Here is a 17598-nt window from a genome sequence, read left to right as displayed (position 1 = left end):
ATGAAACAAACCAGTGACAAAGCAGGATACTATATGATCCCACTTATATGAGGTCCCCAGAACAGTCAAGTAGACAAAAAGTAGAATGGTGGGTGCCAGGAACTGAGGTGAGGAAGGAATGGGGAGTTGGGGGATAAGTTTCAGTTTGGGAAGATGAAAGGGTTCTGGAGACTGGCTGCACAACAACGTGAATATCCTTAACACCACTGAACTATACATTTAAAATGACTAAGTTAATAAGCAATATATTGTATGCATTTTACCACAATTAAAAAAAAATGGCTAAGGGGCACCTGGGTGGCTCGGTTGGTCAGTTAACCATCTGACTCTTGATTTCAGCTCAGGTCATGATCTCATAGTTCACTGAGTTCGAGCCCTGAGTAGGGCTCTGTGCTGACAGCACGGAGCCTGCTTGGGATTCTCTCTTTCCCTCTCTCTCTGCCTCTCCCCTGTTCTAGTGCACGTGTGCATGCCTTCTTTCTCTCAAAAATAACAAACTTAAAAAAAAAAATGGTTAAGATGGCAAATTTTGTGTGATGCATATTTTTTTTTTAATTTTTTTTTAACGTTTATTTATTTTTGGGACAGAGAGAGACAGAGCATGAACGGGGGAGGGGCAGAGAGAGAGGAAGACACAGAATCGGAAGCAGGCTCCAGGCTCTGAGCCATCCGCCCAGAGCCCGACGCGGGGCTCGAACTCACGGACCGCGAGATCGTGACCTGAGCTGAAGTTGGACACTTAACCGACTGAGCCACCCAGGCGCCCCTGTGATGCATATTTTATCACAATTTAAAAGGAAGGAAAAGAAGGTATAAAGATGGCAGGGCTAGGTTCCTCACAAGATGGTGCGGCAGGGGCAGCAAGACTGCGTAGGCCAGGGGAGCCTGGGTGGCTCAGTCAGGTAAGCATCTGACTCTTGATTTCAGCTTAGGTCATGCTCTCATGGTTTGTGGGTTTGAGCCCCACGTCGGGCTCTGCGCTGACAGCGCAGAGCCTGCTTGGGATTCTCTGTCTCCTTCTCTCTGCCCCTCCCCCACTAACACTTCTGTTCTGTCTCTCTCAAAAATAAACAAACATTTAAAAAAAAAGATTGCCGGGGCGCCTGGGTGGCGCAGTCGGTTAGGCGTCCGACTTCAGCCAGGTCACGATCTCGCGGTCCGTGAGTTCGAGCCCCGCGTCGGGCTCTGGGCTGATGGCTCAGAGCCTGGAGCCTGTTTCCGATTCTGTGTCTCCCTCTCTCTCTGCCCCTCGCCCGTTCATGCTCTGTCTCTCTCTGTCCCAAAAATAAATAAACGTTGAAAAAAAAAAAAAAATTTAAAAAAAAAAAAGATTGCATAGGCCAGTGGACAGCCATGAAATCCCAGTCAAGGGAGGAGAGGAGCCTCCTGCATGGGGCTGGAGGCAAGGTGGTCTGCAACAAGAGAGAAAGGAGGAGTAACAGGTGGAAGCGGTCTGGGCTCGGGAGGCGCCTGAGAAAAAGCAAGTGGAGATGGCGGGTAGAGGTAGGGACACCAAGGGCCTTGATCACCCAGTTATGAGGGAAGGGCATGCCTAAGAAGGTAGACGGATGTCCTGACATGGGCGCTCACTAGCTGGGGAGAGATGCTAGGACAGGCAGGGAATGGAAGCAAGTCTGGAGGGCTTGGGACCTGAGGGTCAAAGCATGGTCACAGAGAGAGTGCACCATCTTTCAGTTTACTGCTCAAGGCTGACAGCCTTGGGAGGGCAGACGTGGCTCAGACATGGGTCAGGACTGAGTGTCCCTAGCATCAAGATGTACCTGGCATACTCCAGGCTCCGAGCACATGTTACTGAATCAACGAATGAGTGAATGACAAAACAGAAAACAAGGCTGTGGCTTCAAAGGAAAAAGGGGAGTCAGAGAGAAGCATGTGCAGAGTGAGGGAGACTGGGGCTCCTAAGAGGACACCTCCACCCCGGGAGAGAAGGAAGGGGAAGCAAAGAAGGGGAGACAGGCACAGACAGGCCCTGTTCCTGCAAGGGAGGAATTGTGAGCTGGAGGGGACCTGGGATGCCTACAATGACATCTAATCAAGCTCACAGGGCAGGAGAGGTTCAGGGGGCATAGCATGTGGTGGAGGTAGGGAGGATAGGGAGCGGAGAGGGGGCACGTGCATGGCAGAGGCCCAGGAGGGCAGGGAGCGTTGAGAGGCCGGCACAGCCTGGCCATCTGTGACTAGTCAGTGAGCTCGGGGAAGGCAGCAGTCACTGGCCAAGCCCACACCTACTCACCTGGGAGTAGACAGTGGCATGGACCCAGGCAAGACGGCGACTCAGGTGGTCCAGCTTTTCTGAGAAAACCTTCTGACTCTTGGTCAACTCTGCAAGGATGTCCTTTCTCTGCCACCCAAGGGGAAAGACAATCAGGCCATGGCACCATACCCACACCCAACCTGCTTGCCCCAGGCAGCCTGGTAGGAACCCCACTGGTGGCTGGAGCAGGCAAAAGGTTGGGCAGACTCAGCTCTACTCTTCAAAACCCTCTTCTGCCTAGGACCCACTGGCAAGCCCGAGCAGGCCTCAGAGAAGGGTCTTGGTCGTTTGTGCAGAGCGTGGAAATGAGACACAGCTGGGGTTCCATGAGCCCCTGGCCATGTCCCCTAGCTGGGCTGGGACCATGGCCCCGGTAGCTGCTCTCGCTTGGCTGCAAAGGCAAGCCTGGGCTCTGCAGACAGCAGGGAAAGGGCCCTGCTGGGGAAGTCCAGCCCAGGCACAGGACGCCCTACTCCCCAGGCCAGGAGAGCTACAGCAGAGGGGCTGCAGGGAAGTGTGAGAGTCAGGTCCTGCTTCCTGCTGACTCTGCAAGTGGCCGAGGAAGCACTCAGGGTCGAATTCATAATTGATGAGGAGAGTGGGTGTGCGTCAGCACTTAGCGGGCAGGGGGCAGGGGCACCTTGGCGCGGGCTGCAGCTAGTGATGGGGCTCAAGCCCTGCCCTAATGCCAGCCCTGCTCTCACTGACGTGGCATAGTCAGGTGGGTGGGGACAGGAAAACTACCGGTGTAGCCCCCAGAAGCAGGGGCAGGACAGTCCCTCTGTGGCCTGCCCTGGGAAGCCTGAGCTGGCAAGCCTCCTCTCTGCAACAGCCCTCCCTCTCGAAAACCCCCCTGCCCATCTAGGTCTTACCCGCTTGGGGCACCGCCGGAGCTTGTCCTCTGTGTCCCTCAGAGCCACTGCATACTCATTGACATCATCAGACACACCCACCATCTAGAGCATCGGACACCACAGGTCCAGCGTGACTCCTCAGGCATGTCACTCAGGTTTCTCCAGACCCAGCCTGGCTCCCAGCCCTGCCAAGCTCCCAACCTTCGGCCCCAGACAACCCCCTCCCACAAAACCAGGTCAGGCCCACACATCACTGGCAGCAATCAGTCTTGCTGTGGCACACATTCACATGCAGTCGTGAGTAGATATCCGCCCCTCCCCCCCAACACACACACAAGCATCTGAAAGTGTGGGACCACAGGACATGCTCATCGGCCACCAGTGGGAGACCTTGCCCAGCTGCTGGTGAACGCTGAGATTATACATCATGACGGCGCCATCCAGGACTTCCAGCAGGGAGTTCTCCGTGAGGGGCTGCTCAGGCTCCTCCGGGGGCCGCCCCAGCAGCAGGCCCTCATTCCAGTGACTGCCCTCAACTACGGAGTGGGGGAAGGGGAGGGTCAGGGCCGTAGGCCATTCCAGCTCTCTCCCAAGCTTGTGGTGCCAGGACGGGCCTCACAGTAGGAGAAGGGAGCCCTTTCTCCCTGCCTGGGCCCAAGGAGGGACTTGCAGGGGAGAACATGGGGGCAGGGGTAGGGCAAGGGCCTGCAGCTCCAGGACTATTTCTGTAGCATCGATTTCCTGCCCTTAGAGTGCACTTCCCATGCCCTTGAGATATTGCCAGGCCACAGGACCGGGAAGGAATGGGGGTGTAGCTTGGCTTTGCCCAGGGTGGGGAACTATGGATGTGCTTGGCCCTGCCTGGCACCTACTGTCCTCACGAGTCCTCTGTTCTGCGCTCAGCGTGCGGACCTTCACTTTCTCCGAGGTGGTCAGAGGCCGCCGTGGGGTCATCAGGCTCACAGCCGCTGTGCTGAGGAAGCGGTTAGCTCGGCCCAGGGTTGGAGAACTGAGCCAGCTGGGCCGGGGCAGGGGCAGTACGCCCCCCATGGCCAGGGCCTGCATGGGGCGCTGTGTAGGAGAGAGGAGGCCAGACGCCACTCAGCTCCCCAGGACCGGGGCCCATGTAGGACTCCCTTGATTTGTGGGGTTGGGAAATGGCAGGAAGGTTCGCGCCTCCACCTACAGCAAGGAAACCTGCCTGGTGAGAAGCTCCTTGCTGCCTGGAGAAGGAGGTGACCCCGTGTGACACCCCTGCCCTTATGATAGAGGGACAGCCCAATACCAAGCCCCCTGCCTGCCCCTACCGCGGCACCTGGGCCGCAGCTGGGGCTGGCTCCTCGTCCTCGTCCAGGTCATCCATGGTGGCTGCCTGGAGCTCCAGTGGGTCGATCAGGATGTTGGCCTTGGAGGCAAGGTCATCTGCAGGGAATGGCAGGAGGGTTCTCAGGCCAGTGGGGGGCTCAGGGGTCACATGGAATCGCCCACAATGGCGAGAGAGCACCACTGGCTGAGCGGGGGGCTTTGCAGGGCCCCACATTTACCACTGCACCTTTGCGTATGCACTCCACTTATTCCACGCCAGCCTTCACTGCGCCCCAAGGCCTTTTGTCTCAGGGACCTTAACAGCAGGAGGTGTTCCCCATCACACTCCTGTAGGTCCCTCTGTTTCCAGTGACTGCACGCTCTCCAGGGTCCCCTACTTCTCTCCCCAGCACTTTCTAACCTACAAACACAAGATCCAGGGCTGTCTAGGCCACTGCTTGTCTCACTTTGCACACAGGCCTCATCGTAGGCTCATCCCCTCAGCTGTCAGTGGGAGGTGGAACAGCAACACCTCTGCCTCCAGCCCAGGCTGTGGTCCTCAAACATAGCGGACTTGCCACCTCAGCCTCCTCCTACAGCCCCCTTCCTGACGGTGCCCCATCCCCACAGCCTCGGGCAGGAAGCCTGGGGTCATCTTTGACTCCTCCCCTTCACTCCTGCCCTCCCTCTATCTCCTCTCTTGGCCCACGTACTGACTCCATTATCACACGCAGATCCCTGACCTCACTCCCCTGCCTCAGGACCTTCCAAAGCTGCCCCTATCCCTGGAATGAGCCCACACCTACTTCGTGCCCCACAAGGCCCTCAGACTCTACCCGTGCGACTCTGGCCTTATTTCCCACCACTCCCCGCCTGGTAGTTTCCTCACCAGCACCCCAGCAGCCTTCCGTCTCCAGGCCCCACCAGGCTGTTGTGAGCATCCCTGCCTTTGCGTGCACTGTGCTTGTAGTGCCCTGTGCCGTGGCCACGTGTGCTCATCCTTGAAAGCCACTCAGGCAGCACTTGTGCCCGCTCGCCTCTCACCCCTGTGACCTCACCAAGATCCCGTGGTCACGCCACATATGCTCCCTAGTTCCTTATAGGACCCCTAGGCTTCCCGTGGGGCGGGTGCTCAAGGGAAGGGAGCTCAAGGAAAGGGATGGCTGGACCCAAGACCTGAGGCAGAGGGCATCTCCCTGGAGGAGCAGGTCGAGATACTCGGGCGCCCTCTGGCGGGCAGAGGGTAACCCTGCACCCAGTGCAGAGCTGGCTGAGGTCTGTACGCCCCACACTCGCCCAGTCCGACCCTGCCCACTGCCCACAAGCCTACACGTACCTTTGAGGGTCTTCCGAAGGTGTGAGAGGAGGCCTCCCAGGCGCTGCAGGTCAAAGTAGTCCACCTTGCCATTATAGAAGACCTGAGGCGGTATGTAGGCCTCTGCAAGGAGGGGTTGGGAGGCCGGGCCAGCAGTGAGCCAGATAGGAAGACACACTGAGAAGCCACCCCTCTATGCTGCTTAGCCCAGAGGAGACCCCTGGCCTTGGCCACCTACCTGCCCTGCTCAGGCACACAGCATGGCTTCCCCCCCCACCCCACCCCCGACCATTTGGGGGTCAGTGTCAGTGACTGCACGAGTTGGGATGAAGGGAGCACTCTGTCTGCAGTCACATTCAGAGAGGGCCCTGACCCAGCCCCATGGACATCCCCAATCCAGGGCAGGCACGGCTCCCACTGGCCCTGAGGACCCTGTCCCACACAAACACAGCCCCCAACACCTCAGGGCCTGTCCCTGGTGTCCCCTACAAAGGACTGCAGAGGGTTGGACAGACTGGGACCAAGAAGAGGAGGCCGTAGTGGGCAGGAACTTGTGGGGACAGAGTGAATGTGGTTTGGCACTCCTACAGAGTGGAGTTCCTGCTGCCCTGTGGAAAAGCCACCCATCAGGAGAGTACTCAACTTGTTAGGAAGCCTGGGACAGCTCCACCCCAACCCTGCCGCCAGCTCCACACTCTACACTATCACCAGGACAGCGCTGCCCAGCCTCTCTGATGAGGCCTGGCCCCACTCACCCTCACTGAAGGAGGCACGAGGGTTCGAAGCCTTGTATTCATCCCAGTAGTAGCGCAGGGCAGATATCAGCCGGTGCAAGAAGCAGACCATGTACTCAGGGGGACACAGCATGGGCATATTCTGCAGGGCACAGGACATGCATTTGTGCCAGCCTAGAGCCTGCTCACTCCTCATCCAAGGCCTGCCCCAGGACCCTGGGGTGAGCACAGAGGGCGGGGCAGCAGAGGAAGAGCAAGATTAGGCAGGGATGCAGCAGGCTGAGAGGTGCCGGAAGCCTGGGGTGCAGACCCTGCAACACAGCCAAATGTCCATGGTGGGCTGGCCGAGTGGACACTTACCCCCCGGCCACTGGCATTCTCCTGTAGAAACTTTCGGAACTTGGTCAGGAAGATGTACCTAGAAGCCTCCCCCTTTGAGGGAAGGAAAAATGAGGCTGTGAGGAGCTGGCCCTGGAGTGGACTGGCTCGGTGCTGTGCCTTAGCCTGGGCCCTGCTATGGGAACCCGAGCCAGTCCCTGCCCTCTGGGTCTCAGGGCCCCAGTACCAGCACCCATCCCTACCAGGGACCCACACGGGGGTCTGGGAGTCACTTACCCCATTATCATCTTTATTGTTCAGCAGCAGCTTCAGGATCTGGACCTGTAGTTCTTCCACCACTGGAGGTGGGGTAGGGAACACAACACTGAGCTCTCCTCAGGCAGAGCCTTGCTCTCAGGCTCCCAGGGATGGGAAGGGGCGGCAGGTTTGGATCAGGGCTCCACTCTCAGGGTTCCACAAGCTGAATCTAGACATGGTCACTCCCAAGAGCCCCCGATACACACACACACACACACACACACATACACACAAATCGTCCTCCCCCTACTCAGTGCCCTGGGCAGGGGGCTACCTTCGATGCGCTTCTTGAGCCTTTGGCAGCCACGTTCGTAGGCACGCCTCCGTCTGTGCTCCTCAGCGGTCTCATCCTTTACATCCTTACTGTCTTTGCCCTGGGCAGGAGCAGGGGATGGAAGACAGCAGAGCTCACTCAGGACTTAACCAGGCCTGCTTCAGACAGGAAACCCCTACTCCCACGCCAGAGACCAGGCTGGGGAAGGGGCCTCACATGCTCAAGGCCAGGTGGCTCAGATACCCTGGGTCAGCCCTCCCTGTGACCCTGCCTGCCCATTTCAGTCGGCCCACCTCCCTGCTGGAGCGGTGGGGCCACCAGGTAGTGGGAATGAGCTCCTGTAGGCCAGCCTCCTCCACTCGCAGAGGGCTCTTGATGTAAAAGAAGACAACAGACCGGAGCACGTCGAAGCTGGTGGTTGTCAAGGCAGAGCTCCACTCACCAAGGGGTGTACCCTACACCCTCACGAGTTCTCCCTGGGAAGCTCTTCCGAACTCCTGTCTCCCCATATGCCCACCATATTCTCCTACCCTTAGAGGTACCATTGCTACTATAAGCCGGTCTCCCTCGACCATGAGCCCTGAAAAATAGCTGTGGCCATCAAGTCCACTAAGCCTGATTCCCAGCAAATGTACTAAAAAGGTTTGTCACAGGAACACATGAGGGTGGTGGGGGAAGCAGGCTGAGAGAGGGCCTGGCGGCCTCTCCGTCTCCCAGCTGTTTCTTGGAGGCTGAAGACCCCACACAAAGACAGCTACCAGCACAGGCTTCCCCACCAGCACCCTCCCTCCTGCAGCACAGTCCTCAACAGTGTTGGGAAGCAGGAAGAGCCAAGTCCCAAAAGAAGATCTCATGGGAACCCCTGCCGTGGGACTCAGATAAAAGTTCGGTGCTGCTTTGGCTACAGCAGTCAGGCCCTGGTGGCGTCTCCACACCTCCACGTAGCCCAAGAGTCGGCAGCCGTCTGGAAATCCCTGCTCAGGCTGGCCAGCTGGCCGGGGTCCTTTGCTTTACCCTCTCTGCTCTGTAGAGAGAGTGCTGGGAAGGCTGGGTCCTGGAACAAGGACTCACATACTGCACAGCTCTGGGCCTCTGAGCCTCCCTAGGGACCCCTGGCCAGAGGCACGCTGCCCTCCTTGGCCCCTAATGACCCCAGAGGACACCACATGTCTGGCCTGTCTGGCAGCAAGGAAAGGATACAGGACATTGCTAAGCAGAAACTTGCGGGACTTCTCATGCCTCAGGATGGCGATGGTGAGCCGCAGGTAGTGGATCTGTGGGGATGGGGTGCTTAGAGAGGGCGGCTAGGGCCCAGGGGGCCCAGGGGCAGGGGCAGGAGCTCCCACCTGTAGGCTCAGGTCTGGGACGATGGGTGAGAACCGGTAAAGCCGCAGCAGGGACATCATCAATTGCTTGAGGCAATCCTGTACCTCGTAGTCCTGGGGGAGAGATGCCGGGCTGCACACCTAGCTGGCAGAGGGCAAGTGCCAGGACAGCCATCTGTGGGTCCTTTCCCAAACCCTCCCTGTACCTCCCCCATCTCGGTGGAGCCTGACATCCTGGCCTGAGGCCTGAAGTCCGAAGCCTCACCTCCATGAAGAGCCACAGGAGGTCGAGGATCTGACGCACCATGGACTGGGCCTGTGCAGGGGTGCCTGCCTCCACGACGCCCCGCAGGAAGCTCATGAGCACAGCCTCTACCAGGTATACCTTGCGCTGCACCAAGGGCGGGCACTGGTGAGGTGGTGGCCTTCTGCCCCTGCCCTGGCATGGGGCCAAGGCCACAGGTATAGTCTTGGGTTCCCTCAAGCAACCCCAAGACACAGATGAGCCCTTCCAGGGTCTGAGACACAAGAAGGGCCGCCGCCCCAGGGCTCCTCTGGCATTTCACACATGCAGTTCCCTTAGCCAGTGATGTCATTACCCCTCAATCTTTTCTCTAGGACATCCCCTGATATCCTCAGCTGGAAGCATCTCCTCCTTCCCTGAGTGACATCCTTGAGGTCTAAGGGCTCTGGTCACATGGGACCCCTGCCAGGTGACGGTGCTGAGCCTCATGCACCTCGGCTTCCCAGCCCCTAGCACCGGCACTTGTGCCACAGCCCACTTCTTCCCCTCTCAAACATCCCCTCACCAGGAGCGGTGCGAAGCGATGGAAGATGTGGGCCAGTGTGAGGAGGACGGTGGGCTGGCCCTGCAACTGCCACTCGGAGCTGTCCTTCTCCACCAGCCGGCCTTCCTATGTGGGGAAGAAAGGACAGTGGGGGTCAAAGGCTGCGGAAGGCCCTCAGCTCACCCGGCCCAGTCCCTGGCTCACCACAGGGTCCAGCTCCACGCTGAGCACTGCCCGGAAGCAGCCCAGCAACTTCTGCGCCCGCACCAGGTCAGCACGGGGTGGGTCCTGCAGGGGCCGGTAACCTGCCACTGGGTAGGTGGCACAGAGTTAAGCCAGCAATACCTGGTCTGTGGCTCAGATGCACCCATCCCTCTCCACTGAGATCCCCAAGGAGGGGCCTAGGCTCCAGGGCAGGGCTGTGGAGTCACAAGGCCTGGTCTGCGGCACAGCTCTCTGTCTCTGTGGGATGCAACTTCTGCCGCTTCACATTCTTATCTGTTCCACACAGCACGGTACCCACCTAATAAGGTTGCCATAGGAATTGTGCCTCCTGGCACCCACCTAAGCTGTACTCGCCCCTCTCCCCTCGGCAACCATGGCCCACCACCAGCCCATAGAACTCCCAGGGCAGGGAGCCCCTCATCCCTGCTTCCTCAAGAGCTTCCAGGCAGTACAAAGACTTCTTCCCAAAAGGATATCGCAAGGGACGGCTGCCAAAGTTGAAGGCCACAGACTCCTTAAAGGAAAGGCTGATGGCTGGGAAGTAGGCCATGCCCAGGCCCCTGGACAAGTTCTCAAAAGCGGTGCCCAGTGACACGCCATTCCTGGAGCAGAAGGGAAGGCCTGTGAGCCCGTGCTAAGAAGGATGTAGCCGAAACAGGCCAGTAAGTAAGGCTCTGTTGCGGCTGTCCACCCTCAGGCTATTAAAGTCGGCCTGGACCCCTTAAAGGGACTGGGAAGCTGAGGGCAGCTCAGGGAGGTCCCAGAGGCCAGGCCTGTGGGAAGAGGCAGGAGACTCACAGGCAGAAGGACAGAGTGCCATCGTCCAGGTCAATCAGGCAGCTCACGATGTCTCCCGCTGCCCATGCCTGCCAGGGGAGGAGGACTTACAGACATACAGAAGCCCAGCAGCTTGCCCGCTCTGCCCCCTGGCTGTGTCTCCACTACCCCTCAGGGTAGGTGGCCATAAGTACAGAGCACCTGAATCTCTGCCCTCTCCCTTTGCCCTACAGTCTCTCGTGGCTATTTGGTGGCTCCCACCCAAGCTGTGAGGATGAACATGGGGCAAGCGGGTTCCAGGGGTCTTGGCCCTCACCTTGCCATAATTCGTTGTGGTCACATTCCACTTGCGTACCCGGTTGCCATCATAAGCATAGGAGTTGTGTGTATCTCCAACCCCCTCCTAGGGAAGAAGGGTCTGTGAGGTCCAGAGCCCACCAGCCGTCAACCTTGCACCCACAGAGTTCTAGAGAAAAGGGTTGATGCTCTGAGGGAAGGAGTGATTTCCTGGCCTGGGTTGCTGTTGTCCTAGGGTGGGGTGGGACGCATTCCTCCTCCAGAGGGCAGTCGGGTTACAGTTCCAAGCAGACCTCATGTGGTCTGGTGGGTTGCCCGAGCCCTGATGAGGCCTGCAGCAGCATGTCTCCCTAGGAGGGGGCCTCTCTCACACGTACCTCCTGATTAAAGCGGCAGTTGATAGTGCACCAGCCAATCTGCATGAGTCCCTGAGAGGAGATGAGCACCTCGTAGACCCATTTCCCTGGAATAAACCAAGTCAGGCCTAGCAGAGAGAAAAAGACTGCCTCCTGCCTCAGACCTGGGCCCACAGATCCCCTCCCAACAACCTGGGCCACAGCATGGTGGCCAGAGCATGGTCTCACCTTTATACACACACGTGGTTGAGCGGATAGTACCAAAGTTGCTGTGTCCAATCACCTGGGTGAAGAGTAGAGATGGTGAGCCTCCTCTCGGGCACACAGAGTGCCTCCCCAGAGAGGAATGGCCCCATCCTCAACTCGGGTTGTATTGGTGGTGCCTGCCTGTTCTAGCCAATACCGCACTGAGCCTGAACAGGATGGGAGGGGTGGCAGCATGAGAGGAGGGGTTCATGGCTGTGATGGGAACAGCTTGGGGCTGGAGTTGCACCGAGTAGGTTTTAGGGTTGTATCAGGAGGGTTTGGGGGCTGAGGACTCAATGAGCACATCAGGAGGGGTTTGTGGCTGCAGCCCCATAAAAAAGGATAGAGAGACCAAGGCTACATCAGGAGCAGCTTGGGGCTGTCAGGAGGGGCTTGGACCTGGGGCCTCGCCTTGCCCTCACTCACCCCTAGGAGGTCATCATCCACCAGAAGAAGCCCCTCGAAGCCACCTGTGTGGTCCAGGACCACAGTGGATGGGCCAAGCCGCCCTTCAACCTGTCCTGAAAGGGAGAGGTAGGTGTGGGGTCAGGCAGGGCACAGGGTCTGACAGAATGCATAGAGGATACTGTGTTCCCCAGGGCAGCCCCCAGGGCCTCCAGGGCCCAGCCTGGCTCCCCCAATCCCATTCCAGAAGCTGCCACATACCCTGGCTCTCCTCATCCTCATTGTCTACATGTAACAGCTGGTCCAGATGCTCTGGCAGGTTCTGGAAGTTCAGGGGTTTCCTGGGGAGAGCAAGAGGCTGCGAGGGGCCCAAAAGTCCTTGAAACCAGTCAGATGACACTAAACCCCTCTCCTACTCCCTTTCCTCTGAGCTTCGGACAGTGGCTGCCTAGATTCCAGAAAAAGGCTTGTGCCTAGTCCTATATTCTTGAATGCTGGGGGGGGAGGGGGGGTCAGAAGGCTGGACTACCCACTAAACTAAAAAGTACCAGTCCAATGTGGTGTACCTCAGGACTTTAAAAAAAAAAAAAAAAAAGAGCCCTCCCTCAACCTTAATTCCCTCATCTGTAAAAAGGGAACATAGCTGTATGGCAGAGATGCTATGAAGATTCCAAGGCATAATGTGTGCTCCCTGCATGGCCCATAACCTACCCACCCCTAAAGAAGGATCTGTTGCTTTGCCTGGGAGAGGAAGGCTGGGAGAAGTACCAATCCCCAAGGCAGCCTATACCAATGACAGCTAGGCCAGCCCTTGATCCCAGGCCTGTGGTCCCAGCCAGGGAAGTTTATGTTGAATGAGACATGTCTTGGGAGGATGAAGGGCTGAGCCCTCTGAGTTGCTAGCTGGCTCTGTCCTGTACCCACCTGTATAGGAACTAGAGCACCTGGCCTGCCTGTCTGCCATCAGCCCCAGCCAGAGGGGCTGGGGAAATCTGAGTGGCCCCCTTACATACCCAGCACACATGCTCAGAGGAGAAAGGCCTCTGTCTGATGCTGACCAGCCTTGTCCTAAGTACAGCTGCTAAGAATAGCAGGGAATGGGGTGGCAGTAACTAGCAGGGCTCGAGTAGAACAGAGACCAGTGCCCATCTGGACGCAGCCCACAGACTGCTGGCACCTCTCTGCCACCTCTGATCCCAGCACTTTCTCCTTTCAATGGTCCAGAGGGTAGGCTCTGGAAGGGACATAGATGGGCCAAAGCACCAACTCTCTGGCAAAGTAGCTTCAACTGGCTCAGGAACCACATGTTCCCCAGTTGTGAGCTACTACTCAGCTGCCAGAGGTAGAGAGGCGTGAATCCTCTTCCCCATTCCTACTAACCCCCAAGCCAAGGTCAAGTGGCAGCCATGCAATGGGGTGCCCCACCAGTAGCTTGGAAAATTCCAGTCAACCTCCTCTCTAAACACCCCAACAGGCCCAGGGATAAAGGCTTCTGTCATGGCAGTGCTTACCGGCCCCCACTTGGGAGGCCTGCTCTAGTTTGCCCGCTCTCAAGAGCAGCTGGGGGCAGCTCAGCCTCAGCGAGTGCCTGCAGCACTGTCCTTTGGCCAACCCAGCACTTGCCTGCCCTTTTTGGATCGCCTACGTCCCAGCCCAGGGCTCTGCATCCACACAAGCACTGACGGATGGCCCTGCCACCTGCTCTCCCTCCTGGCAGCCACAGAAGCAGTGGCAGCAGGACCATTTCTGATATCACATGAGGTAGGGATCAGATGGCCTTGGAAACAGGCCAGGAATGGGGCTGGAGTGGAGGTGGGCAGTAGCTCTCCATAAGTAGGAATCCTATGGCCACCACAGACATTTAAATGGAAGACTCAACAGCACTGCCCTTTGTGGCTGCCCAGAGAGCAGAGATTGTGGAAGGCAGGAGAGCCCAGCTGGTAGGAGGGCTGAGAGACAGGGACACCCATGCCTCACTGCAGGAAGGCAGAATCCACGTGACCCTCTGAAGAAGTAATGTAGCAAGAGTCTTAAAAGTGACTGCAGTTCAAATGCTCCAGCCCATGATTCCAACCCTGGGCATCCTCACAGCGGCACTGTTTACAAAAGCAAAAACCCCTCTAAACCAGGGCAGTGCTAAAGGCTACAACAGACCCCTGGCCCTAAAAGATGCCCACCAAGATTAATTTGTAATACAGAAAATAAACACTCAGGAGATAATGTTTAATGACAAAGATAGAATCTAAACTTCTATACACTTTTCGAGGTGTGGGATCGATCCACTATCTCGATGGCAATAATGGTTTAACAGGTTATCTGGATAAAAACTTACTGAATTTTACCCTTCAAATACATGTAGTTCATTATATGTCAATTATTTCTCAATAAAACTTTAAAAAGAACTGAAGGTGACAGAAAACTTTAAAAAAAGTCTATACAGCATAATCCAAACTATACACATCACAAGATAAGAAAAACAGAAAAATTATGCTCAAATGGTCAAGTTAGAACAAGACACACAGACATTTTTTCTTCTTCTAAGTTTCTGCTCAAGTGCACTTGTAACTTTTTTAGGAACAATAATGTACTCAACTTTCAAGGAAAAGGGGCGTGGTAGGGTCTGCACTTTATAGGTTCAGGTGGCAGCTACAGAGGACTGGGGTGGGACAGATGTGCAGGCAGGTGCATGTGGGGACCAGATGCTGATTGTGGAGTAGGAGTGAGGTGCTCTCCTGAGGACTGAATGGGCACCATTTCCCTAACCTCCACAACACCCTCAGAAAGAAGGTACTAACACAGCCAGAGGAGATGAAGATGCAGAGTCCAGAAGGCAGACTCTCTGGCCAGAGGTCTCACAGCCAGGAGCAGTAGAGGGAGAACAGAACCCAAGCCAGCCTACCCAGAGGCTCTGGGCTGTTCCTTTGGAGTCAGGGGCTACCCACATGGCCATACCTGCTGGTGGCTGTGGTGGGCGCATGCTCAGGAGAGGAAAAGATGCGGTGCAGGTAGTCATTCAGTAGTTTCTCCTGCACAATACCTGTGCCACAGGGCAGAAGAAGAGAAGGGTCACACAGTCAGTGTAAGCTCCTAGACTGGGCTGGCTCTACAGGCTCCTGGTCCTAGGCTAGCCACAGGGGTCACAAGAGCAGTCATGTTGGGTGCACTGCTCCATCGCGGCTGATGGAGAAGAGCTGGCTCACAGGTACAAGGGGTGCAGCAAGGTTTGGAGCTCACCAGACCTGGGACTTTACCGCCTTTGTCTTTTCCTTCTCCTTCCCTCAACACAAGGAGCCTCCTCCCAGACACGTCAGCCCTTACCTGTGACCCTGGATTTCTCAGCATCTGATGTCAGCCGATAGCTCTTGCGGGAGAAAGACATGCTGGACCCCTTAGATGCCATCCTTCATTTCTTGTGGGCAGCCAGCGGTCCTGGGGGCTGAGCCGGAGGCAGAGCCTATCTATTTGAGGCCAGCCAAGGGCCCCCATACCCACCTCAGTTCTGGGGCAGCAAGAAAGCTTGGGAGCAGGTGAGACCAGGTACATGCACACTCACACACAAACCAACCCAGGGCAAGAAACCAGGGGTTCCCAGCTTCCTACACAGGGCTCCACCATGTTCCAGTGCTCAGCACAGGGCCCAACGGAGAGCAGTTGCCAGATATAGGTTTGTTAAACCAAACTAAATGTCTCAACCCCAGGAAAATCAGACCAAACTGTCCCAAGTGAGGTGGCCTAGAGACAGAGACCCTGTATCCTTCTCAGTTGTAAGCCACACTAGGTCTAGCTCATTCCCAGTAGAGAGAACCCTACACCACATTCCCCAAGTGTGGTCCATCATCCAAGGGCTTGGGGCCATCTCCACCTACAAGTCCTACTGATACCTAAGGCCAGGATCTTCCCTTCTCTTTTCCAAAGGCCTTGTTCCCACTCATACACACAGCCTCTCATCCATCATCTCAGCTCCATCAGAGCACCACCCAGCTATCATTGCAGACCCTGCTGGTCTTCCCAGTGCTGTCCATCCCTTACATGTCATGGTGTTGCTGCAGCTGCAGACGCACTAAGTCGCTGGTAACTGCCTCACTGATCTACAGCTGTGCTGTCCCCAATACAGTAGCCATTAGCCATATGTGACTATTTAAATTTGAATTAAAACATAAAAATTAAGAATTCAACTTCTCAGTTATATTAAGCACATTTCAAGGATTCAGCAGCCACATATGGTTAGTGGTTACTGTACGAGACACTAAAAACAGAACATTTCCATCATCACAGAAAGTTCTGTTAGACAGCGCTGGTCTACAGCCTGGCCTTCTAGCACTGCCTTAGACTGCACTCCCTTCTCCGCAGCCCAGTTCCTTATCTCACCTCAAACAGGTCCTCCGTTCCCACCACACACCCTTGCCCATTCACAGTCTGCACCACGCCCGCCCCTCGAGAAGGTGACTGTCCCGCCTTGCCGCCTACCACGGGCCCTCCGCTGGCATCCATGACCGCTGCGCCTCTCATACCAGAGTAGGTGCAGGGCAGATTAGACCTGATCACTCATTTGATCAGCAAACCTTCCAGACATCCACTCCGGGTGTCAGGTGCTGAGGACCCAGCTGATAGGCGGACCTTGACTTTGCTGGGGGATTCCCTGCCACGTCGATCCTGTCCAGCCCCGCCGAGGAATCCGGGCTCCGGACCGAACCGACCCCATCTCGGAGCCCAAGGACGCGAAGAGCAGCGCATGTCTCCCCCAAGTCGCCCCCGCCCGGCCCCAAGCTCCGGAGAAACCTTCAGGTCAACTCCAGCCCGGAGTCTCGCATCACAGGCTGTAAGCCCTGAGCTGTGAGCACCCTCGCCGGGCCGGCCGCAGGGGCGAGGGAAGCCGCGGGGACCCGCCCGACTCGGAACCCAGCCGCCCCTCACTCACCCCCAGCCTCGGCCGCGGCGCCCCGGCTCACAACATCCGCCCAGCCTCTTGTCTACGGCGCGCCTCCAGGGCCAAACCGCGCGCCTGCCGCGCAGGCGCACCAGTCAGCGCCGGGCGTCCTCGAGGGAGCCCCCTCGCGGCCTCCAGCCGGGTAGTTCAGGGCCTCTGCGTCGCCGGACAGCCCAACCGCCTCTGACCCCCGCCTGCGCAAGAGAAGCACCTAGCCTAGCCGGGTCGGAATGCTATGTACTAACTGGAGCCCCAGGCCGCCTATCGCAACTCCTACCCATACCTGGAGGCCCAGCCCAGAGGTTGCTAGGACATTTGAAAGGCTATCTGCCAAGGTCCCTGCAACCTGTCACCCCCACTTCCATTCAGGCCAGACAGGTCGCCTCGCTTACCTTTCCTGGGATGGCACCTGTGGCAAGGCGAGGGGAGCCTCTCTGGGCCCTGCTGCCAGGGGCGTGGGCTGACCTGCCTACAGCTGGGGCAGATAAGACAGCAAAAGGGGAAGGCTGCTTTGAGGCTGGGTCAGGGAACATTTGCCACTTTACGAGGAAAAGCTGAGGCTCAGAAAAGATTAATATCACACCACCCAGGGGCTCCCCAGCCTCTGGCAGCAATTATGTCCACACTAACTTCCCCTTCAGAGCAATGTGAGCTTCAGGGTGTCTCCATCCCTACCCCAGGGCACATCAAGTGTCCCCACTGAAACTTTCCAGCACCTGCCCACTACATAGGCCAGAGTAAGGGGCCTGACATTTCACCCAGGGGGCCTGAGGCCTGGCTCCACCCCCATTCCTGCCACTGGGTCTCAGGTCAGGCTCTAGCAGGCCTGGGGTGGGGGTGTGGAGGCAGAGCCACCCAA

At 57.2% G+C, this 17598-nt stretch overlaps 1 protein-coding gene across 6 annotated transcripts in view; it reads right to left on the bottom strand.

Moving 5' to 3' along the window:
* The window catches only part of RNF123 (ring finger protein 123), a 37411-nt gene that overhangs the window by 14231 nt on the left and 5582 nt on the right, over positions 1-17598 (bottom strand). For 2 of the 6 annotated variants that reach the window (XM_043590400.1, XM_043590405.1), the window contains exons 1-26: positions 16731-16852; positions 15131-15248; positions 14765-14849; positions 12074-12153; positions 11834-11928; positions 11390-11444; positions 11183-11268; positions 10825-10911; positions 10530-10597; positions 10208-10333; positions 9711-9825; positions 9528-9632; positions 8984-9109; positions 8740-8832; positions 8594-8667; positions 7687-7804; positions 7394-7493; positions 7099-7160; positions 6844-6915; positions 6505-6625; positions 5771-5872; positions 4445-4551; positions 4002-4200; positions 3520-3665; positions 3148-3231; positions 2255-2362 (exon numbers count right to left, since the gene is read on the bottom strand). In XM_043590400.1, coding sequence (XP_043446335.1) covers positions 2255-2362; positions 3148-3231; positions 3520-3665; positions 4002-4200; positions 4445-4551; positions 5771-5872; positions 6505-6625; positions 6844-6915; positions 7099-7160; positions 7394-7493; positions 7687-7804; positions 8594-8667; positions 8740-8832; positions 8984-9109; positions 9528-9632; positions 9711-9825; positions 10208-10333; positions 10530-10597; positions 10825-10911; positions 11183-11268; positions 11390-11444; positions 11834-11928; positions 12074-12153; positions 14765-14849; positions 15131-15212 — 2496 coding nt within the window. In that variant the 5' untranslated portion in view covers positions 15213-15248; positions 16731-16852. Of the gene's footprint in view, positions 1-2254; positions 2363-3147; positions 3232-3519; positions 3666-4001; positions 4201-4436; positions 4552-5770; positions 5873-6504; positions 6626-6843; positions 6916-7098; positions 7161-7393; positions 7494-7686; positions 7805-8593; positions 8668-8739; positions 8833-8983; positions 9110-9527; positions 9633-9710; positions 9826-10207; positions 10334-10529; positions 10598-10824; positions 10912-11182; positions 11269-11389; positions 11445-11833; positions 11929-12073; positions 12154-14764; positions 14850-15130; positions 15249-16429; positions 16545-16591; positions 16711-16730; positions 16853-17598 lie in introns of those variants that run through there. The other 4 variants (XM_043590404.1, XM_043590403.1, XM_043590401.1 and 1 more) reach the window with 4 other exon arrangements.

Source organism: Prionailurus bengalensis, chromosome A2 (genome assembly GCF_016509475.1).
Source record: "Prionailurus bengalensis isolate Pbe53 chromosome A2, Fcat_Pben_1.1_paternal_pri, whole genome shotgun sequence".
Classification (NCBI taxonomy): domain Eukaryota; kingdom Metazoa; phylum Chordata; class Mammalia; order Carnivora; family Felidae; genus Prionailurus; species Prionailurus bengalensis.
This window is presented reverse-complemented; position numbering and strand designations above follow the sequence as displayed.